Source organism: Cephus cinctus, unplaced genomic scaffold, assembly GCF_000341935.2.
Source record: "Cephus cinctus unplaced genomic scaffold, Ccin1 Ccin1_scaffold0457, whole genome shotgun sequence".
NCBI lineage: Eukaryota > Metazoa > Arthropoda > Insecta > Hymenoptera > Cephidae > Cephus > Cephus cinctus.
Window position 1 is genome coordinate 912,942 of NW_014333134.1, and position 21,482 is coordinate 934,423.

At 36.0% G+C, this 21,482-nt stretch overlaps 5 protein-coding genes and 1 long non-coding RNA gene across 23 annotated transcripts; 4 read left to right on the plus strand and 2 right to left on the minus strand.

Moving 5' to 3' along the window:
- The first annotated feature begins 1,154 nt into the window (after positions 1-1,154).
- LOC107267879 (facilitated trehalose transporter Tret1) lies at positions 1,155-4,095 on the plus strand. The gene is made up of 4 exons (XM_015740057.2): positions 1,155-1,466; positions 1,620-1,799; positions 1,887-2,083; positions 2,905-4,095. The coding sequence occupies exons 1-4, from the start codon at positions 1,391-1,393 to the stop codon at positions 3,847-3,849; spliced, it is 1,398 nt and encodes a 465-aa protein (XP_015595543.1). The 5' UTR covers positions 1,155-1,390; the 3' UTR covers positions 3,850-4,095.
- Positions 4,096-4,502: 407 nt separating this feature from the next.
- Positions 4,503-7,313, minus strand: LOC112494378. 5 transcript variants are annotated; one of them, XR_003059748.1, is made up of 7 exons: positions 7,202-7,313; positions 6,958-7,114; positions 6,527-6,762; positions 5,833-5,943; positions 5,665-5,765; positions 5,213-5,489; positions 4,503-5,004 (listed from the first exon to the last, which is right to left on the minus strand). It is a non-coding gene; the product is annotated as an uncharacterized LOC112494378 (long non-coding RNA). The 5 variants fall into 5 exon arrangements; XR_003059750.1 differs by lacking the exon at positions 7,202-7,313 and having other exon boundaries at positions 6,604-6,762; positions 6,958-7,095; XR_003059751.1 differs by lacking the exons at positions 6,527-6,762; positions 6,958-7,114; positions 7,202-7,313 and adding an exon at positions 6,405-6,429.
- LOC107267880 (DNA-3-methyladenine glycosylase-like) lies at positions 6,756-9,603 on the plus strand. Of its 5 annotated transcripts, none has more exons than XM_025085187.1 (5): positions 6,756-7,075; positions 7,674-7,934; positions 8,007-8,231; positions 8,315-8,524; positions 8,590-9,205. In XM_025085187.1, the coding sequence occupies exons 1-5, from the start codon at positions 7,009-7,011 to the stop codon at positions 8,997-8,999; spliced, it is 1,173 nt and encodes a 390-aa protein (XP_024940955.1). In that variant the 5' UTR covers positions 6,756-7,008; the 3' UTR covers positions 9,000-9,205. The 5 variants fall into 5 exon arrangements, with proteins under 5 accessions (XP_024940955.1, XP_024940956.1, XP_024940957.1 ...); XM_025085188.1 differs by lacking the exon at positions 6,756-7,075 and adding an exon at positions 7,131-7,268; XM_025085189.1 differs by lacking the exon at positions 6,756-7,075 and adding an exon at positions 7,284-7,424.
- LOC107267878 (vacuolar protein sorting-associated protein 18 homolog) lies at positions 9,542-15,167 on the minus strand. Of its 3 annotated transcripts, none has more exons than XM_015740053.2 (20): positions 14,887-15,167; positions 14,632-14,737; positions 14,365-14,548; positions 14,126-14,283; positions 13,887-14,063; positions 13,758-13,805; positions 13,464-13,653; positions 13,272-13,393; positions 12,963-13,178; positions 12,774-12,890; positions 12,592-12,704; positions 12,416-12,527; positions 12,147-12,329; positions 11,761-12,078; positions 11,525-11,660; positions 11,238-11,459; positions 11,028-11,179; positions 10,843-10,940; positions 10,455-10,766; positions 9,542-10,339 (listed from the first exon to the last, which is right to left on the minus strand). In XM_015740053.2, exons 2-20 carry the CDS (start codon positions 14,710-14,712, stop codon positions 10,276-10,278), a joined length of 3,003 nt encoding a protein of 1,000 aa, XP_015595539.1. In that variant the 5' UTR covers positions 14,713-14,737; positions 14,887-15,167; the 3' UTR covers positions 9,542-10,275. The 3 variants fall into 3 exon arrangements, with proteins under 3 accessions (XP_015595539.1, XP_024940949.1, XP_015595540.1); XM_025085181.1 differs by having other exon boundaries at positions 15,047-15,166; XM_015740054.2 differs by lacking the exon at positions 13,758-13,805 and having other exon boundaries at positions 14,887-15,166.
- Positions 15,168-15,285: 118 nt separating this feature from the next.
- LOC107267898 lies at positions 15,286-16,452 on the plus strand. Of its 7 annotated transcripts, XR_001537710.2 has the most exons (5): positions 15,289-15,515; positions 15,593-15,724; positions 15,792-15,821; positions 15,915-16,059; positions 16,205-16,444. XR_001537710.2 is itself a non-coding variant. In XM_015740088.2 (4 exons), the coding sequence occupies exons 2-4, from the start codon at positions 15,656-15,658 to the stop codon at positions 16,293-16,295; spliced, it is 402 nt and encodes a 133-aa protein (XP_015595574.1). In that variant the 5' UTR covers positions 15,286-15,515; positions 15,593-15,655; the 3' UTR covers positions 16,296-16,452. The 7 variants fall into 7 exon arrangements, 2 of the variants coding, with proteins under 2 accessions (XP_015595574.1, XP_015595575.1); XR_001537712.2 differs by having other exon boundaries at positions 15,286-15,450; positions 15,526-15,724; positions 15,792-16,059; positions 16,205-16,449; XM_015740088.2 differs by having other exon boundaries at positions 15,286-15,515; positions 15,593-15,821; positions 16,205-16,452.
- A 48-nt stretch (positions 16,453-16,500) lies between these two features.
- Positions 16,501-21,344, plus strand: LOC107267899 (DNA-directed RNA polymerase III subunit RPC5). 2 transcript variants are annotated; one of them, XM_025085183.1, is made up of 9 exons: positions 16,501-16,635; positions 17,386-17,568; positions 18,986-19,242; positions 19,330-19,523; positions 19,595-19,767; positions 19,871-20,075; positions 20,136-20,338; positions 20,431-20,594; positions 20,662-21,344. In XM_025085183.1, exons 2-9 carry the CDS (start codon positions 17,494-17,496, stop codon positions 20,927-20,929), a joined length of 1,539 nt encoding a protein of 512 aa, XP_024940951.1. In that variant the 5' UTR covers positions 16,501-16,635; positions 17,386-17,493; the 3' UTR covers positions 20,930-21,344. The 2 variants fall into 2 exon arrangements, with proteins under 2 accessions (XP_024940951.1, XP_024940952.1); XM_025085184.1 differs by lacking the exon at positions 16,501-16,635 and having other exon boundaries at positions 17,386-18,707.
- Positions 21,345-21,482: the final 138 nt, after the last annotated feature.

Below are 21,482 nucleotides of genomic sequence, written 5' to 3' on the forward strand. Positions count from 1 at the left end.
ACAAAATGATAAAATTTCATTGGGGGTGGCGAGAAGTTGACATAAGCAATCGGAATGCAATTAATGCAGTATTTAATTAGCTTAACGCGTTGACTGTCGTGGTACTTTTCAGAATTAAGCCAACTAAGAGGTATCTCGTAGTTTGGCAGTCAACGTGTGAAATGAAAATAATTTATTATCAGGTGATAATAATGATTTTCTGACTCGGGCAGACAACGCGATGCCCTTTGATAAGAAAAACTTAACGATTTATTAGAGTTAAAAAAAAATGTTAAGAACGTGTCATAAATAAATTAAAAAACATGATGACTTATTAAACGATCTAATCGTGTAGTATCGTTTTTTTCTTTTTAGTTTGTGAACTGTCTACTGATAAGAGCATAAATATATACAGGGTGTCTCACCGAAATTGGAGACCTCGATTATTTCCGTTACTATTGAAGATACGGGAAAAAGTTTCAGAGAAAAGTTGTATGGTTTCAAGGGGGTCGGTTTTTCATCGGAATGATTTTTTTTAAATATTTATTTGTTTTCGAGATACAGCAGATTAGGTGTTTTTTTTTTTAATGGATCATCATTTTCTGTTGATAGAAGAAAATGTAGCGCGTTTTTTTTAACGTTTTAAGAGCTTGTTGACTAAAATCCATCCAGCCATTCCTAAGTTATTGAGAAGTGAATTTATTCTACGATCTTCGGTTGCAGCGTCGCTGGAGCATTTAAAATTCGCGCGCTTAATTTAGGTACCGAAGATCGTTCAATAAATTAATTTTTCAATAATTTAGGAATGGCTGGATGGATTTTCGTCTGCAAGGTCCTAAAGTGTTAAGAAAAAAACGCGCTACATTTTCTTCTATCAAAGGAAAATGATGTTCCATTTAAAAAAAACACGTAACATGCTGTATCTCGAAAAGAAATAAATATAAAAAAAATTATTCGGATGAAAAATCGACGCCCTTAAAACCATACAACTTTTGTCTGAAACTTTTTCCCGTATCCTCAATAGTAACGGAAATACTCGAGATGTGCATCTTCGGCGACACACCCTGTATATACATATATGATAAGCATCAGATGCATTTCTAAAAATATGATTTATTTATTCAAATATTATCGCTCGATATGAACAGGACTGGCGTCTCAGGTCGCGAGACGTTAGTCGTTAAATGAAAATTAAGCTTTTATCATTGAGCAAGCATCAGATACAGATTTATTTTAAATTCTGGCAAACTTCTGGCTTTCATCAGTTAAACGGTTGCCTTGGTATGGACCTGCAGAATGTCATTTGATTGGTTAATAAAAAGTCAGAGGTGTCTAAATACAAAAATAAGAGTATAGTTAAAAATTATATTTAAATTGATGAGAAAAAAAATCATTAAACTTTCCAATCATCATGAATGACGTTAATAAAGTGCCTATCAAAATTGTGAAAAATATTTATTGGTCCCAATGGCTGGTAGCTTCGATCGGTAAGGACTTCAAAAATCGTTTAATAGATATCTCCTTACTTCGTGCTATGAGGTCCGAGGAAGCCAACAGACGTGAAATCTGTTGATCGTTTGACAGCACTAAAATGTTAGTGTTAGTTATTCTATTTAATATTTTTCTTGCCTTCTCTGTAGCTTGCTTACTATTGATTGACAATGGTTTAACGACCGGATGGGTTTCGCCGTATTTGGCACGTATGACGTCATCCACATCGGACATGAAAATTAAATTAACGGACGTCGAAGCATCGTGGGTAGTTTCTATATTCAACATTGGACGAATAATTGGTACCATAATAACGGTACCGATGCAAGGTAATGTAAAATATATACTCATCCTATAAAAAAAAAATGTTATTAGGGATAAATAATAAAATTAATCTTTCTTCACCTTCGTAACAGATATCATAGGAAGAAAAAAGTCATTGCTGATATCAAGCGTGCCATTATTTTTCACATGGATTTTCTTCACTATTGCCAATTCGGTTTCTTGGATTTACGCCGCCCGACTGTGCGGCGGGATATCCTCGGGCATTTTATGGTCGGTGCTGGCGGTGTTGCTGGGCGAAATAGCAGATCCTGAAATTCGTGGTGCCGTGGTAAAGATCCCGGAACTCCGTCAACGGGCCTGTTCATATGAATTTCGCATACGACTTGTCTATGTTTTTCAAATGGAATGTCGTATACAAAAATCATTGGAACAGACTCGATAATGCAGGCCTTGTACAGGGTGGAAAGAAATTATTGGTCATTTTTTTGCCAGGCGAATCTCCAAGTCATGTTTGGCGAAGTTCACTAAAAATATTGAGCGACAAAATTATTGTGACCTTGGCAGTCAAGGTCAAATTTTTTTATTGTCTCAAAAAATTCTACTCGTCAAGTGGAACAAAAGTCTCAAAGGGACTATAGGTCAAAAACGCGATCTTCTATGTGAAAATAAGTTAAAGACCAAAAAAAATCGAAAACATTTTTTGGAAGCAATTCTTTGGGTCCCGCGTCGACGTCATCCTCGTCAACACAACGAGGCACTAAAAAACGACTTGGCAAACCGTTCGGAAAACATACACATTATTATCTCTGAGCTCGATTAAACAATATTCTGGAAAAAAATGTTTCCGATTTTTTTGTCTTCAAGTTGTTTTTTCACATAGAAGATCGCGTTTTTGATCTATGGTCCCTTTGAGATTCCTGTACCACTTGACGAGTATAATTTTTCGAGAAAATAAAAAAATTTAACCACGACTGCCAAGGTCAAAGTAATTTTGCGGCACAATATTTTTGATCATTTTCACCAACCATGACCTGGAGATTCACCTGGAAAAAGGATGATCAATAATTTCTTTCAACCCTGTACAACAGTACAGACGAGATCTGTCACTTGACAAAAAAATCAATAAAAACTAACCTACAATTTTTGTAGATCTTTCTTAACGTCAATGCCTGCTCTGTTGGGACGCTGATTGGAAATATAATGGGCCCCTACGTGTCACTGGAAGTCTTCAGTTACGTCTGTCTGATACCCATAATCCTTTTCGTAGGACTTTTCATCCTTCTACCGGACTCACCGTATTATTACATGGAACGCAAGGACGTAGAGAACGCCGAAAAGTCCTTGAAGTGGTACAGACGTCGGGAGGACGTCAAGAAGGAGCTGTGCATGATACAAAATTACGTTGAGGAATCCGTAGCGAGTAACACGTTCTTGAGCAAAGTGCAGGAGATGTGGCAGCCTGGAAATCGAAAGAGCGCCATGATACTTCTGTCAGTGAATCTCTTCATGAATATGGCTGGAGTAAATACGTTAAATTTGTATACCGAAATCATAATGAAAAGAAGCGGTATAAGCATGACGCCAAGCACGGTTGTCATTGTCATTGGCGTAGTCATTGTTCTCGCTGGAATGATGTCATCGATATTTGTTGATCGTTTTGGCAGAAAATCACTCTTAATCGCGTCCAGCTTGGGTGTTGCCGTTACGCATGCTCTCCTTGGATTACATTTTCTATTGTTATCCATTGGATATGACTCTAATGATCTCACGTGGCTACCGATCATCACGATGATCTTGCTCAATGTGTTTTTGTATTTCGGTCTTTATCCTATACCGTCTGCCTTAGTCAGTGAAATGTTCACGTCCAATGTTAAGACTCTTGCGTCTTTTGGCACGGCTTTCTCGTCGTCGATATTTGCTTTTATTATCAGTAAGACCTTTCAGCCATTTTTAGATGTCGTCGAGGAACATTATGTATACTGGACTTATGGTGCTATTGTATTCCTTGGCGTACCGTACACGTACTTTTGCATTCCGGAAACCAAAGGCAAGAACTTCTTGCAGATTCAGGAATTATTGAGAGAGAAAACTTAACATTATCTTTCATATGTTATTGCTTGAAATCGTTATTTAGGGTTTGGGGTAGGATTTGTCATCCAGATGAAACGTGGACTAGAAACAGAGTGTGTTATTCGATTATAAAAATATTAATCATTCTTATTATTGATGTCTTATGAGAAACAATGTAGAAACGGGCTTTAGACTGATTTTTATTGAACACCCTGTATTTATTTAATTATTGTATAAAAGGATATATAATAATAAATACGTCAGAAGGCAGTTTCAAGGACTTTTTTTTTGGAAATTGGCAGTTATGAGGACAATTGGCATTTTCCAGGGTGGTTCTGGAAAAATTCTATATATAACGTATACTTCCAGGGACATTATGCGGCATTCACACCGAATATTCAAAAAAAAATTTTTGCTGGACACTCCGAGTTTTGATAGCTAAAAAATAGTTCGGTAGGTTAGATTAGGTTGAAAGTTCAATGTCACATGTCCCAGAGTTTAGTTTTTTTTTTTTAACATCAGCTTGCCGTTGTGAGTGCCGCATGTCCTTGAAACTGCCCCTTGACATATACAATACATATATAACCCCTTTGGGATAGTTAAGTCTAATATATTGGGCTAAAAGTGAAACTAGGATTATTTAATTATTATTCAACAACTTGTTACCAGATGCCATATTGAATTCAATTATTGTCATTTCTTTTCAGCTTTTATAGATTTTAACAATTATATTGGAATAAGCAGTACAGCTATGTCATCGCCATCGACTGTATATAATCGCACATATAACGTCATCAATTCAAAATAGATAAGCAAAAAAAAAATTACTAACCAGCTACATTAATAACCTAAAATCAAGTAAAGAAGTGTAAAAGACGTTTTGATTTAAAAAATGAGCAATTACAATTAATCACAGTAATTTGTAAGTCAGAAGAAACTTTCTATCTCTCATATCCCAAGCAGGAAAGATATCGTGATTATGTTACAGTGGAATCTTTGAATATTGCATTAACACTGACATGCAGGTAGAGGAAAACTAGAGTTGTACGATTGTCACGTCATTACGTCTTCTTCCTTTCCATTTTGTCATCCCTTTCAATCGTATTATTATTAGAAAGGAAACTCGTCGCCAGCGTTACACATCCAAGTACACCGTAACGAATGTCACTGTGAAATCATCTGCAAGAAAAGTAAGGAGCATTAACGATTACATACGTCCAAATAAATACTTGTGCAACCTAGTTGCCTTGTTGCCTGTTGACAATGACAGTCCGCCATATTGCAAATACTTTTCGTACTTCCGCGCGATATTCTCGTTGACTGAAGTGAGCAGTATCTTCGTATCAGAAGTTCTAATTATAATAAGAAATTGAAAAGACATACGTACACTCACAGGTAAATATGCTTCATCGAATCTCCAATAAAACGATATCTGATTCAATGTGGTTTTTATATTTTTATTAGGTTACGGTTTTGACACAGTAACCGCGCCAAATTTTGAAATTGTATTCGTATTTAAAACTATCTCGTATATGATTTGTTCCTGCGGTGTTACTGGTCTTGATGGGACATTCTTGACTGTCTTTGTGTACGTTTGCGGACAATTTCAATTAATTCAAGCGTGGCTCCGAAAAATTGGCGCTGAAATCAACAGCAATTATAACCTAGAAAAGGAATTGCATGAATAATGTATTAAATGCATTCAACATCATCAAAAGATAATAGAGTAACGACCTAAAACACTTTATTTAACGTAATCCACTTTTTCAGATTGCATTGTTAATTATGTTTTATGTGAAATTGTATTCAGCCGAGATAACTGTTGTAATGTTAACCTACTTTTAATTGTGATCATTACTTCGTTCCAGAGTTGCTGATGAGTTAGAGGATCTGTTAAGTCCCATTACTTTTATCCAATTCATAATGAATGGTCTGGAAATCTGTTTGAGTGGATACGCAATATCAGTCGATGATAATTATATGGATTTAATAAAAATCAGTAATTACCTGATATCCATTATGGTGCAATTAATTGTATGGTGCTGGCCAGGCGATATTCTCATTGAAGAAAGCAGTGCTGTGGCTAACTTGGTATTTCATGACGTTCCGTTGTACAGGCTGCCGAAAATTTTACACTTCGTTGTCATACGAGGACAAAAATATTCTCGGGTAACAGCCGTGAAATTTCAAAGAATGTCGCTTGGACTACTGACAAGTGTGAGTCTTATATTTTAATTGATATAATAGAAAGACAGTGGATTAACTCTAGGTATGAATTTGTTAATCTGCGAAGCGCGATTAGCTCAATTTATTACGTTAGATATATTACAAGATGGCCGACTGTGGAAAGATGATTAATAGTGACTGGTATTTGGCAATTTCGTGATACAACTTTAATTAGTAGACGCGTGGGATGTCAGACACTCTAATTCAATGCTTTTCAAATGGAGAACAAAATCAAGCAAGTTGTATCTTATATATGAACCGAATAATAAAAAGGAAAAGAAGAGAATTATTTTTCATGAAATACGTATTTTTATGCGTCTAATCGTTTTTTCAAAATTAAGATAGTGCCTTACGATGGTGGTTATGTTCAAGAGACGAAGGAATGTTAATTATAATTATCTATCTTGCAAAAATATGAACAAATAGAAAAGAAGTAGATAAGCAGCGGGAGATATGCGGTTCTGTATACACTAACCTTCCGTGTTTTTGCATGAGCAATTATTTATGGTCTCACAATATTTGCTATACAGTCGCGCCGTCTTTTCTAATTACCGGAATACCTACTGCCGCTATTTCAATGGCCCACGTGATTTATTACTTTCACATAATTCAAGAATGCATTTGACTCTGTTTTAGACATTCAATACGGCTGGCTCGTATTTTACGCTTCTTTGTCAGGTAAATATGGAGCAAGGTGGGTCGTCTTTTTGCCTATAATGCCAATCGAGTTGAGTGCAGAAAAAAGAAAGCACAGACAAAACGTTTCATGCGAGTATCACAATAATTATTAACACAAACAAACGATTATCGTTAACAATTTTCTTTTACTTTCGGTTCAATATTTATTCTATACGTTAATTAATAACGATCTGTCCCAGTACTAATACAATAAATATTTATACTCACGTGGAATCATCTGAATTTACTTTGATAGAAAGAACCAATTGTTTTGCAAATATGCTATCATTTAAAGCAATACGGCACTATCCAAGGATTCCAAATATGATAAAAGCAGAAATGTTCGGTATGTTCTTTGATTGTGAAAATATATCACAAATTTTGGCTAAAAACGGAAAAATATTGATTGAGTTATTGACCCATTTGCATCCGTAAGCTAAATAATTCGCACAAGACGATTGACAGTTTTTACCAGCCACGGAATATTGCGCTTGCGACGATAAGAGCCGACTGTCAATTGAATATTTCAAATAAATAAGGTTAGTAGCGCTTCAGACCTGTGGTGCAAGTGGGTTAAAGTTTTTGAAGTTTCAAAAATAGTATCGATAGCTGAAATAATGAGTTTCCACCGCAGAGTTTAAAGAGAGTTTAGCAGCCTCAGTGGTTAATTCCATGCAACTCCTAATACGTGATTGGTTAGTTTTGTTTAAATTCTGCACGGTAGAAACTAATTGTAAGCCATAGTAATGTTAGATAATCTTATAGTTATCTTGGTGATATCCTATCTTAAGATTAATTCTTTGGTTGGCAGCCATGTATTTTTGAATGTCTTAACCTATCCCAATTTTGCCGGTTCATGATATGTCTGGATATGTCATTTAAAACTGTGCAAATATTTAACTCCTCTTTCGTGGTATTGATAAAACAACTTTCTTGTTTCATAGATAATTATAAACAAGCAATCCACAGAATCGCAAAGCTACATATTGCGAATCTTGACATCTCCATGAAAAGAACAAGGCTTGCTGCGAAAAAAAATGTCTTGCGTGAGACTGTTAGTGCTGCAGGAGAAACGAACGTTTTTAACAGAGAAACTCAATCAACATCTGCAGACAATGTTTTACCGTCATCAAAATCATCAGAATCTTCGACTGAACCATCGAGACTTAGAACCAGATTGAAGCTGGAAAATCTAACTGTGGAAAGTAAATACTATAGTTTAACGTAATTGAGTAATTGTAAAGAGTAAATATTCTTATTTCCTTTTTATTGTTAAGAAACAACAATCAGTACCGATACATCTGTTAATGAGAAAAAAAGCACAAAATACTTACAGGATAAGAAGAAGTTAAGAGGAGTAGTTGATTTAGAAATGATGAAGAATGAATTAAAGCAATTGGAGGATCCTCCTGCTACACCTATAGAGATAGAACTGTCTTCGACTAGACTATCATATGACTTTTTTGATGTACCTTGTGAAACTCTGGCACAGAACATGCTGGGTCAGTAATTGAATAGTAATTCTGTACTATGGCCAATTGATTTATTTGTATATATTATATGTTTGTGCCATTATGATGTTTAGGAAAAATACTTGTTCGCCAGCTGGATAATGGGACAATTTTAAAAGGCAGAATTGTGGAAACTGAAAGTTACCTTGGAGTTGTAGATAAAGCATCGCATACGTATCAACATCGTATTACACCTCGAAATGCTCCTATGTATATGCCTCCAGGCACTATTTATGTTTATCTCACGTATGGCATGTATCACTGTTTCAATGTCTCTAGTCAAGGTGAGTCTGAATATTCCTGTATACGCTTCAGAGTTTTTATCACTATCAAAATGTCAATAATGTAGAGTCAGGTGCATATGTAACAATCAGAGCTTTGGAGCCAACAGTAGGTCTGGAATACATGGAGTTGTTAAGAAACATTTGTGTAATAGAAGGCCGAAAGGAAAAGAAAATGATAAATAATATAAAATCCCTAGAATCACATGAACTGTGCAATGGTCCATCTGAAATTTGCACTGCCCTCGATATAGATGATGAAACTTTCCGTGATGCAAATATTGTCACATGTCATGGACTATGGATAGAAAATAATTCTAGTGTAGAAAAACTTAACATCGTAGCTACACCACAAATTGAAAATGAGCCTTCTAAATTTAAAAAACCCTCAAAACAGTTGTTACGATTCTATATATTAGGAAATTCTTGTATCAGTCAGAGGAATGTACTGTATGAGAAGGATGCTTGTGCTACATAGAGAAACTACAACACTCTACACTTCCCTTTATCATAATCTCCTGGAGAAAATCTGCTGAAATTTTAGGTGACGGTTGTGCCGTTCTTTTAAGAGCCGTGGATCCTATTCAGGGCACGGAGCACATGGAAAAATTTCGCAGCTCAAGATCAAAGTCGAAAGAGCCACGAAAATCTGTCAAACAATTAAAACCGCATGAATTGTGCAACGGTCCATCCAAGCTCTGCATGGCATTTCAACTTGAAAAAAATCACAGCAAATATTCAATGTGTTCCTGGAGAAGTCTGTGGTTAGAAGACGATGGTTTCGAACAAGAAATAAAAATTGTTCAATGTCCCAGAATTGGAATTGACAGTGCTGGACCAGAATGGGCAAACAAACCTTTAAGGTATTACGTGCATGGAAATAAATCTGTGAGTAAAAGAGATAAGAAGGCCGAAGCTGTCTTATCACAAAGTGATTAAGATCAATCAACAAACAGTGTGATTAATTTATGTGTAATAACTTCTCTTATCATTAAATTATACAATAATACACACTCAGGACTATGTACATATTCGATTTATATGCTTGCAAGGATCATATACATAAATGAGTATTGCACATACCCGACTTTTACTATTATTTTATACAAAATAATGTGAAATATAATTATGTATTACAGCTAGAATAATTATTCGAGCGGATATTTAACCCACAAGTAGAATGTAAGATCTAAGGGACCCTTTTATATCAAAATTCATAAGAAGAAGACCATTGTGTCACACATTTTACTTATGATGAATGGACAATGCAGTGAATCAAGATTGATCAAGATACCGTGGAGTCTCTCACAGCTTACATTCTCTTAGCTTGCGGAAAGTTGGGAATGAGATCGCCTGAGTGTCATTGGTTATCAATACCAAAGAGGAGGAATCAGCAGGACCGTTCAGAATACGTGATTGATACTTTGCTTAGCTTATACATCTTTGCATTAATTAAGCTGTAAGAGATCCCACTTTACTAATATGAAAATGCTGTTTTTCATTTAACAAAACTTCATTACGTGTACACGTGGTATAATTAATAATTATCAATAGCACCGACCGCAAAGATTCCTGATTTCACAGTAATTCCTCAAAGACTAAACGTTAAAGTTTAAACGTTTTTAAAAGTCTCCATCAGTAAACTATAGCTAATCGACTATTTTTTCTTTGCGCCCTATATTACTTAATAGTACTAGCACATAACATCTATAATCACAATATGAAATCTACACTGTTGATAAACATTACTGCACCTACGCCCATTCTTTTAATACTCTTTCATAATCACCCTCTTCGATGAATGGCTTGTCGATGGACCTGCAATGAAGTATTTTGGTTTATAAAATGTAATCCAATAGATTCTGATTAATAACATTACTGACAATTAAGAAATAAATATTGTTATAAATATTTACAGTGATATGATACTCACTCAATCATGAGTTCTCCGCAGTATAAACATTCAGATGCTACCAAATCATCGATGTCAGCTTTAATCTGATCTTTGGTTGACAATGACACCGATATAACAGAATTTGTATCTTCTGGCCTATTTGAAATGGTAGTCAGCTGTCGCTGTAAATCTGCCAATTTAGTTTGCTGATCCATGGACAGCATTGGAGTTAATGCTGCCACTAGACAATCACTATGAAATCTATGTCCACATGGAAAAACATAAAATGGTCGCAGGAGTAACTGAGAGTCACAGGTATTACAGGTGTCCCTGGCCAGAACAAATGTGCATCTAAAAAATATAAAAAAATCGTAAATACAGTCAAATGAAAACTTTTTTTAAATCTCTAATAAACATTAGAACATACCTGTTCCGAAAAGCTTGAATATCTTTTCGTATAACCTCCGCAGCTTTTGTAGCCTCCTCCATCTCTTCCTTGAGATCCTGTATATGCTGATTGTACTCCTGAATAAAAAAAACGGTATTGCGTATAACAAAAAGAATTCCATTACTTCATTGAAATTTTTAAATCCAACTCCATCGCCGTCATACCTGTAAAGAGTTACATATAGCTTCTTTGAAGTGGTCAATTGTAACGAAGTCTGAGAAAAATGGCAGAATGTCTTCTATTCTGACTAAATCACAATGCTGAAGGAATTTCATGGCTTCTTGAATATCATCCTTTTCACGTACAACGTGTTCAGCTGTAGAGAATCAGTCTTTAGGGAAATATCCGCGTAATCAAGAAACAAACAAACAAACCTATTTTAAGCCACAGTTTCTTTCTCAGCTCATCATCATGATGCAAGGGCATTGCAGCAATTTGCTTAGCAAGATCAACACTGATCGTTAACGCGAGGTCAACAGCAGTCGTCCAAAGTCCTAATAAAGCAGACAACTGTACGCAGGCTCTAGTCAGATTTGCTTCTTGGCAAAGTCTCAGAGCATAATGCACATCGTAGTGTACCATAGTCACATCTTGGCCTTGAAAACGAAGATACAATTGTAATGTAAGGACAAAGTATCCATGGCTTTAAAAAATGGAGTACCTTGAGAACTGATATAATGCATAACTTCGTCTGACTTATAACGAGCATACAGCGATAGTAAAAAATTATGTATTGCCTGTTCCTGACAACCTTGCTTGTACACACAAAATTCCAAGTACCTTATGACTTCCTTAGCCTTGTAGAAGAAGCAAATAAGTATTTTTATCAATACCATGTTCCGTGGCATTAAAAGGTAGAATGAGGTATACAGACGATAGGAAAATCTGAAATCTTACATGTTTTTCGTCGCTGTTACAGGAAACTAAAGCTGGTAAAATCTTGGATGGCTTAAGCTGAGAACCCTGAGCAATAAGGGCAGCTATAGTTGGTCGTGGTAGCTCCTGGAGAAGGATTCCGGCGAACTGGTAGAAGAGATCCTTGTTAGCTTGACTCTTCAGTACTTCTAACGCCTCCATGTAATTAGTTTTATACAGATGCTGACGTATCACTTCCTCGTAATTGCGATGCATTATTGTCAATCGAATCAAATTGTCCTTATCACCGTGGCTTGCCATTAGATCATAAATAGTACTACGGTTCTTCCTGATACATTCCTGTAACGAGGTTTTAATTTTACAAAAGTTTATCAAATATCTTGTTGCAGTTATTTCGTTATATTTACCTCGACTTTTGGAATTGCTAAGAAGCTGTCAAATTGCTTTTGTAGTTCTGTATATTTAGGATTGTGAAGGTGTGATGTCTGATCGCCTCGCAGTGCTCCCATTTGATTCATGAATAACTCAACAACCCAGACTACGATCATAGTTATTTGGGTTTTGTCTTGAGGCTTTAACCCCTCCAATTTCTAGAAGTCAATTTAAAATGTATAGATATGAGTAATGCATTGTAGAGTGATATTTGCATATCAGCTTAAACCGATGCAGCGTTTACCTTCTTCAAAAACACTTGCAGCGCCTCTATTTGTGATTCTTGCAGAAACTTTAATGCAATCTCTTCGAAGGACGAATGTGTATCAGCATAAATCATCGCGCTCTTTTGGTAACTAGCAAAATGTTTTGGATGTTAAATAATGGTTTTATGTTTAATGTTTTAATTGAAAGACTTACTCATTATTCTTAAATAACATTTCAGCTTGTTTGACTAGCACTTGATCCACATGCGCAGGATTATCCTTGCAATATTGCTTAGCTAATTCGAATTCTCCTCTGTCTACGTACACCTAGAAAATACTTATCGTGCAATGCTAAAGAATATTTTAAAATAAGTAATGACAATACGTGAGTATTACCTGCCAGACGTTTCTATCCTCTTTGATCACTTTGTATTTGAAAACAGTTCTCTCGCTGTAGGCCCAAATAGATCCAGTCATTGGGTCTTTTGTGATATTAACCAACTTTCCGAATGCCTATAAAAAGTATCAAGTAATGTCACGTCTGACGTTCGTTTTTTTTTCTTTATCAATTCTTGTTATACATACATCATTATAAATGTCTTCAAAGATTAGGTCCTGATTAAGAAGCGAGATGCCTTTAACATGATCAGCGTACAATAGTAATGCATGAAATTCTGTCAAAATAAAAGAAAGAGGAGCCAATCCTGTTTCCGACGTTCCACTCCCTATTAAACTAGTTTCAGGACAGAGTATCATCTGCTGATTTACTAATACATTCTCAGGATCGACCTTGGGATCCACCTACAAAACCCAACGATTTTATGTAAGTCGACACATCTTTGAAAATACGATATCTGTCTTTAAGATTCTATAAAAACTTTATCCAACAATCACCTGAGCATATAGTATCCCAGTCTCTGTGAGCCATCCAAAAGATTTTGGAAAGGCTCCTGGACCGGGATAAAAAAACTGCATTTTAGAATATGGCAATGAACTTTCTAATTGATTGAAACGTTCTGGAATAAAATTTTTATTGTGTATACTTAGATCTCACCAGATTTTTATATTTAATTGTGCCACGTTTACCTTTCATGTTCAAATATTTACTGAATATTTGTTGCAGCAATGGTTTCTCATCTGAACTGGATACCGATCCAATATATTGGTAAATTCGTATGAGCGTTGTCACAATTATTATGTATTTATCGGTATTTGGTATTTTATGAAATTCCAAACCGGTAATCGGAGGTTTACTTGCTTTACCAATATCGAATACCTATTAAAATGATTATGATGATTTAATCGTGTCACTTGTGAAATAATGTTAATTAATAAATCTTTGTAATGATATTTTCAGGAAGGAAATGATTTATGACTTACCAATCCTTCTACCTCTTTATTACCATAAAGAGGCAGATAGTTTGGGAGCTTGGGAATGAATATGTAGAAGGATCAGCATGAGAGTTAATAGTTGTTAAAATTTTATTATTATCGTTCAATTAAACATACCTGTCTCCAATATTGCTCCAGACTCGTATTAAATATTTTATCACCATCCAGACCAATCTCTGTTTCGAAAATGAGACCCTTCGATGTACCCAATAAAATAGGACCCGATGTAACTTCGGATGTATTGCCAAAATTCCAACCCACTGCTGTGATTTCATGACCTCTGAACTTCCCGGCCTATTTAACAATGATCAACCTAATATGGTAATCCATTGTAACTATTTTTCGTAAAATCATACCTGTTTTAATTTGGTTGTTTTTCTGTGCAGGTAAAATAATTCTGCTGGTGGATTGTCATTGTGCTTTGAAACCAGTGCGAGCAACAAATGAAAACCCAGAGGATCCAAAAATAAGCCTGACAGCTTCATATTTGTGATATATTTTGAGATATCGATTTCTATGGTTAAATAAGACGATTGCCATTAAATATCATTATCGTAATATTAATACGGCAAAAATGAATTACATTATCAAATACCTTCTGGTTTGTCGGGATACTTCATATCAATTCTTAGTAAAACATTATTGGACATTGCTATGACAATCATGTTACTGCTAACGGACAGATGTGTAATCTTATCCGGTGGTAAGAAATTGACTTTTTGTTTTGTGAATATTGGTCCGTCTTCCTTCATTTTCATTTGAATGAAGCCTGTACTACTCTATAATTAAACATTAGACATAAGACTAATAAGTATGTCACATAAACGATACTTTGCATGAAACATGCATGAAAATGACATACAATATCAGGTCTAATTGGGGGTGGTGCTACTTGTTTAGACCTTTGAGAATCTTGTTCGTATTGATCAAATATTGATGTCATTATAGTCTTTTCTGGAAAACCAATCCTATAAACAGAACATATGAACATGATTTTAATCATTTTCAAGTAAAATTCTATAGCAAACATGTTGACGGTTAGTATTTACTCCATTACACTCTGACAACAAAGTTAAATACTTGTCAGCCATTTAGTAGTTAATAAATTCATGGGTACCTTTAAATGCCAAATAGAATCAAGAAGTCAGTCCTAAAGTATAATAAAAGATAAATTTTAAAGGTAATGTTGTTCCACTGACATTTCATCAATTTGCATTAATCACTGACAAACACGTTAAAGAGAGACGAGAGAATCATTGAATACACGTGAACTTAACTGAAAATCCTTCCTTCCTTTCCTTTTGGCTGACTCCTCCAATGAGGAGACGTGCCATTAACTAGTCCTAAAGTCAGTTTGGAAAGATTATGCTGGACTCTAGATGTTAGAGTGCGTTAGAGTCTTCTTTGAGTAGCCAATCGAATCAGTAAGGCGACACGTCCTGTGGACGAGCATAAGCCATAACTTTTATGAGTAGTATGTAGATGGCGTTAGTGATGTTCCGCGTTGTATGTATTATACAGATTGAAGATGAGTGGAGGTAGTTTAAAGAGATCTTCTATGTAGAGAGCGATCAAGAATGCATCCAAGAAGACAACAGTGCAGTGTCGTTTGGGAAGGATACAAAAGAACCAGGATCAGGAGTTGAAAAAAGAAGACTAAAGGGACTAAAGGTGACATCAGGTACGAAATGGAATTAGATAATGTGCATCGCGTCAGTTGGTCTGCCCTGGACTGAATTAACAAAGGTAATGATAGCTTTTAGAATTCTGGAATCTCCAGAGAAGGCCAAATTTTGGATGTTATATGGAGCCTGAATTTTTAGACGTCGTAATGTTAGAACCAGTTTATTCGTCTCCACGGTGTTAAGAGGGCACGCCCAGAAGATATGGTTCAAATCTTGGAACTGAGCATTGCATTGACAGGCCTCAGAGGAGGCGGCACCGATTCTATGAAGGTGAGCTCTAGATGCTGTATGGTTTGTGCGGAGCCTGTTAATTTTAACAATATCATCTCTCCTCCAGTCCATATTGGTAAACCAAGGACAGCCCAAGGTAGGAGGAGACCATTTAAAGAAATTGATTCCCTTATACTGGGCTTGATCAGCAAGATAGTCATAGGCCTTGGATTTCATCCAACTTTTACAGTGCACAGCAAGATCAGACCAGACTACTTTAGTATTTATTGTAGAAATACTGAGGGCTTCTTTGGCCTTTTTATCCGCCATCTCATTACCATGGATTCCCTGATGGGATGGGATCCAGATAAACTGAATTTGAAGTCCGATGGATCGTAAGTCCAGATACATTTCCTTACAATGAGCGATGATAGGGTGAATCTTTGAGTTCATAGAATTATCAGCTAGGCACTGTAAAGCGCTACGTGAGTCAGACAGGATAACCGACTTTATTATGTTTTTTGCTTTGATTAATTGCAGGGCTGCAAGAAGAGCCAATGCCTCTGTGAAGAAAATAGAAGCCTTGTTGCAGTATCTGAATTTCCTAATTAGTCTTGAGTTAGCTACGTAGACTGCAGCCCCACATCTCTCACGGGTGGACGACCAAGAGCCATCTGTGTATATATAAACCCAGTTCCGGAATTCCTTCAGAAGGAAGGTGCCAAGACCGTTATTAGGGTTCTACGTTTCTCTCATAGAAAAGCCAAACTCAAGGTCCACATCGATGTGATGAAAATGCGCTGCCAAAGGAATGGAGAAACAGATTGGACGAGGGTGTCTAATAGACTCAAGGTCCACATCAATGTGTTGCAAATGCGCTGCCAAAGGAATGGAGAAACAGATTGGACGAGGGTTTCTAATAACTCTGTTTTGATATCTTCTAAGAGAAAACCATCTTGACAGAACGTACGGTGAGTATCCACGTGACTGCTGTTAACAGCATTCTCTAAGAGTTTAAGTTTCGCATGGATAGGGTGATGGGTAACTGAGAAAGATCTTAAAATATACCTAGAAGCGAGGAAGATTCTCCTGAAATAAAGCGGGGGTTCCCCTGCCATAGCTAAGATTGCATTAGTGGGAGTAGAGATCATAAGTCCCAGAGCAGATCGCAAGGCCGCGTACTGAATGCGATCAAGGACAATAAGGCTATTTGCCCTAGCTGCCCCATAGCACATTGAGCCCCAGTCAAGGATCGATCTCGTTAAGGCTTTATAAATAATCAGCAGGTTATTGGGGTGGGCATCCCAGTTGATACGAGAGATAGATCTTAAAATCCGCGAAGATGATCGAGCTTTTTCCGAGATTTTCTTTATGTGCTGATTCCAGTTTAATTTATAATCAAACCACACTCTTAGAAATTTAATGACACTTTTTTAAGGACTTCCCGGTTAATTAACTCTGAGGTTCACAATTTGGCTCATTGATAGTGGGATAGCTGCAGTAGAATTTTGGTTATCTACAAGATTTTTTGAAGGCTGAGTAGATCGGGAATCGTCAGCAAATTCATGAAAAGATACCGAATTACATTCCGAAGTCTCATCCACCACGATCAGGCTATGGTTGATCGCCAAGATTGGCCTTGAGGAAACCCCACATTTAAGTCCTGCCTATTTTTATGAAATACTCTCCTCAGTCATAACTCGTCTAACCTGTTTTTGTAGGACAAAACACGGACACCTAAAGGAGTCAGCGCGGTGACCTAAGGCAGAGCAATTAACGCAATATTGAGACGCGGATCTGCAAACATTATCAGCATAACCCTCGCCACGATGAGCACATCAAGAAAGAGAGAGATATATATATATAGAGAGAGAGAGTGTAGCAGCCTGGCTGCATCACACGCTGTATGTACATATGTATAAATCCTATCTAGGCTCTATGATATAAATAGGCCTTATAAAAACGACACAAAACTATTTAGCAGATTCGAAATAAAATAAATGTGCCACTATTTCAAGTTATGTTATGCTGGTCTAGTCCTTCTCGTGTGCACGGCTTTATCCCAGCTTAAACTTTTTCAGAGACTGTACAGTGTGTGATACAGACAGACTGCTATACTCACCTATATCCTTGCTATCTCTCTCTACGCGACTCCCACCATTGCTGTACGCATTCCAGTATGATTAGAGTTCAGTGACTGTCGTTTCTTTATACGTCCACGGAGTACCAATCATAGTAAAGCAAAATCCAGCTTGAATTTTATTGGTTATGCGGCGAACTCCCTTCCCTTCATTTTGGCTTCACTTCCCTTGCTTAAAATACCAGGTTTGCTCCATCCCTATATTTTTATATCTATGACCTTACCACCTATAATCCCTGAAATGCATCGGTGTCCCTTTGTAGATGCTTTCCAGTTACAACTTGCAATCAACACGTGGTTAGTAAGGTCCGACCGTGTGTTCGACAATATTTTTGAGATATGATATACCTATCCACAAAAATGGTAAAATCTTGTTATATTAAGTCGTGTAAGCAAAAGTGGCGGCCCGATAGCACTATTTCTTTTCACAGGTAATGTGAGTTATAATATTATAAAGAAAATATGTAGTCGTGCTTTGTTGTGACCGAATCTGTTATCTATAAAAAAATATTCTCTACTCGTTATTTACCACTTATTTACGGATGTTACGTTGTTATGTAGCCGCCGAAATTCATTTAATGTACCGCGTCAAAAAAAATTATGAAAATTCCTGGTTCAGGACTTCGGACATCTTTATACGTCCCTGAAAAAAAAAAGGTCGTCCACTATATCGGCAAACTCTCTTGGTTCGTGCTTTTACTACAGTGAGCGCGTGTTCTGTGTGAATATGGTTCAGTGATCTCGCTGGAGTATTTCGTGTTTAATTTAAGCGTGGAGCGGCAGCAAGTGAATGTGAATTTTTACCTTATTTAACCAATTTTAAGCTACAAAAGTATAGTTAATACATATTAAATGTCAGAAGCAAATGAAATGGAGAATGATAGTGATCCAGTGATTAGGGAAGTAAGTGGCAATAATTATTTATATTAGATAACATGGAAGCATCGAAAACGAAATAATCGTAGGTTGTTATCCTTAGGTAAAGAATATTGTTTTTTGAGAAACATTTTTATTATAATATATCATTTGGTTAGCCTTGTCTTATGGAATTGGTTGTAAATTGTAATTTGATTCAGTAAGTTTCTATTTAGATGATCTGTCAAGTGTATTAATGCTTAAAATTACATCATTGATAAAAAAATTATTTATAACATATGACATCCTTTTGTATGTTTTTCAAGATACCAGTATACCTGTCCAAAACATTAGCGGAGAAATTATTTATTTTTCAATACCCAGTACGGCCTGATCGTGAGGGATACGATAATGCTGTAATCTTAAAATCCTCTATAAAACCTGAAAATCAAGAAGTCTGTCTCGAGGTAGCTGTTGATACACATAGTGCCAATTATGATCATAGTAAAGGAGAACAGATTGCTATCAATGTTGATGGATCCTCAAGACATGGTACAGAGGACGAAGAAAAATTATTTGATAGGTAATTCATATTTATCTTATTTTCTTAATATGTGTATTTCTTGCTCCACTTTTTGTGTTTATTTTTACATAAGAAACATGTTTACAGCACTCTCATGGACAAAACAGTCTTAGAATCCTCCAGAGCTTTACCCGATTGTTCAAATTATGCAGTTGGAGTGTTTCAAGATGGAGATTTACATATTACACCATTGAAAGGTGTCATTCAATTACGACCGCAATTTAATTATTTAGATAAAAGTGATAAACGTGCCAAGGAAGAGGCTAAGAATACTGGTGAAGGTATAAATTACACTCTTTCACTGCTATATTAATTTTACAGATATTAATGTTCTCAATACTGTAATATGCAGAGATTGTTGAGGAGGAAGAACCAGCCAAACAAGTAAACGTAACGTTTGCACGCCAAGAACCCGAATATTTGAAAAAAATGCGTGAGCAATCATTCCAACATCAGACAAAGAAAAGTTCAGAGGAACAGTGGATCAATACGGATTATATACCAGCCACCAACCCCCAGGCCGAGGTAAAAAAATCTTAATTAACATTCCATAACTGAAACGATGCAGTCATAAGAATATTGTACAGAGCATTGATTACAACATTTTTTATTAAAATTATATTTTCAGCTGACCCGCTTGGAAATGTTATGTACTAACACTGAAGAATCAGTACACACTCTGAATATGAGTTCTCAGGATTACCTAGGTCTTCTTGCTCCTCCAGCAAAGGAAGAAGAATATTCCAAAGCAAATATTTCAAATCATGTAACATCCCTCAATTATATTAGAACGTTACCAATCTTGGATCAAGTTCGAATTCTCATGAAAGATGGTATGTTTACCTAATAAATAAGACTGCCTGGACATACGTTACAAATATTTGATTTTCTAGCAAAGGTCATGTCATTCCTACAATTAAGGAGTCTTGTAGCACAGGACCAGGAGTCTGCTGTCATACTGAAGTATCTTCAACAGGTGGCTGTACTGGTGCAAGGTAACTGGGTCGTAAATAGTGAACTTATTTATCCCAAAGACACCATATCCTCACACAGTGGCATTCCAGCTGAGCTCATGTGTAGATCAAGAGATTACATTGTACGTATCACAATAAAACACAACATAACCATAACTAATCTAAAAATCATATGAGTAAAATAACATTAATTGTATATTTTACTTTCCTTAAGTTATTATCATTTACGGAGCATGAGTACATAGATAGACGTGCTATATCATCAGTGATAAAATTGCCATCAGAAGAGATTCGTGAGATATTTACGAACTTATCGAAGCATCAACCAAAAAAAGGTTGGCACTTGATATTACCACCGAACAAGGATTTCATAGAAAGGTAATAAATTAACACGACAACAATAGCACTGCATGATACATATAATTAAACTTTATCATCCCATTAGATACCCAGAAATAGTTCAACGACAAAACATGTTCTGGGAAGCCAAGAGAAAGCATTTACGTGAGGTTATGAAGGCACAGAATCAAGCACCGCAACGTCAAAGACGGAAGTCGAACAGAGAATCCATTGGGTCAGAAAATGAGGAAAGAAACGTTGGTCGAGGTCGAAAAACATTAAGGGATTCATCAGTCTCTGACAACGACAGCGCGACAGAATCTGTCAAAAACAAAAAGAGCCACAGGTCTAGAAAAGTTTCAGAAACAACGTGACCAATACCGGCGCATAGGTAAATAATGTAATTCAAGATGGCATCAATTTTTAATATATTAATAACGTTTTGTTCAACTTCACCATCGTAATTCCTCGAATCGATTGTCTCTCGTGAACACTGCCGCAATACAAAATCATCAACTGAAATAAGCAAATAATTTAGAACCGAATTTTATAACGAATAATCAACAGATGTTCCTAACTTGGAACTCGAATTTCCATATAGCGTACCTATACCTCTCAATACTGATACTGATACTATCTGCATAAACAAAATATTAAAAAAAAACCTATATGAACACAATCACGTCTGATGCATGATTTATCAGTGACTGAAGTCGTTCCATGTATAATTATGAGCGCTGAACGTAAGTGTAACGCGCGAGTCGTGTCAGCTTACTAAAAAAAAAAAAATTAATGAGAAACCTGATTATAGTTTTTACTATTAACACTGCGAAGAACTGTAGAAATTAAATTCATTACTTTATACATATACACTATATGCTGGTGCATTTATTATTATTAATAGTGTTATTAGATATAACATGTTAA

Bases quoted from the DNA above. Each gene is read 5' to 3' on its own strand.
- LOC107267899 (XM_025085183.1), top strand. From the start codon at position 17,494: ATGAGCACATCAAGAAAGAGAGAGATATATATATATAGAGAGAGAGAG. The intron at 19,768-19,870 runs GTAAAAAAATCT...TTATATTTTCAG, and splicing joins CCACCAACCCCCAGGCCGAG to CTGACCCGCTTGGAAATGTT. The intron at 20,339-20,430 runs GTACGTATCACA...ACTTTCCTTAAG, and splicing joins GTAGATCAAGAGATTACATT to TTATTATCATTTACGGAGCA.
- LOC107267880 (XM_025085185.1), top strand. From the start codon at position 7,586: ATGATATGTCTGGATATGTCATTTAAAACTGTGCAAATATTTAACTCC. The intron at 8,232-8,314 runs GTCAGTAATTGA...TATGATGTTTAG, and splicing joins TCTGGCACAGAACATGCTGG to GAAAAATACTTGTTCGCCAG. The intron at 8,525-8,589 runs GTGAGTCTGAAT...TCAATAATGTAG, and splicing joins TTTCAATGTCTCTAGTCAAG to AGTCAGGTGCATATGTAACA.
- LOC107267878 (XM_015740053.2), bottom strand. From the start codon at position 14,712: ATGACATCAATATTTGATCAATACGAACAAGATTCTCAAAGGTCTAAA. The intron at 12,330-12,415 runs GTAAACGCTGCA...ATTGACTTCTAG, and splicing joins TGCAAGTGTTTTTGAAGAAG to AAATTGGAGGGGTTAAAGCC. The intron at 10,340-10,454 runs GTGAGTATCATA...ACTTCATTGCAG, and splicing joins TGCGGAGAACTCATGATTGA to GTCCATCGACAAGCCATTCA.
- LOC107267879 (XM_015740057.2), top strand. From the start codon at position 1,391: ATGAATGACGTTAATAAAGTGCCTATCAAAATTGTGAAAAATATTTAT. The intron at 1,800-1,886 runs GTAATGTAAAAT...CCTTCGTAACAG, and splicing joins AATAACGGTACCGATGCAAG to ATATCATAGGAAGAAAAAAG. The intron at 2,084-2,904 runs GTAAAGATCCCG...CAATTTTTGTAG, and splicing joins CTGAAATTCGTGGTGCCGTG to ATCTTTCTTAACGTCAATGC.
- LOC107267898 (XM_015740088.2), top strand. From the start codon at position 15,656: ATGGTTCAAATCTTGGAACTGAGCATTGCATTGACAGGCCTCAGAGGA. The intron at 15,822-15,914 runs GTAGGAGGAGAC...CAACTTTTACAG, and splicing joins TAAACCAAGGACAGCCCAAG to TGCACAGCAAGATCAGACCA. The intron at 16,060-16,204 runs GTAAGTCCAGAT...GATTAATTGCAG, and splicing joins AATTTGAAGTCCGATGGATC to GGCTGCAAGAAGAGCCAATG.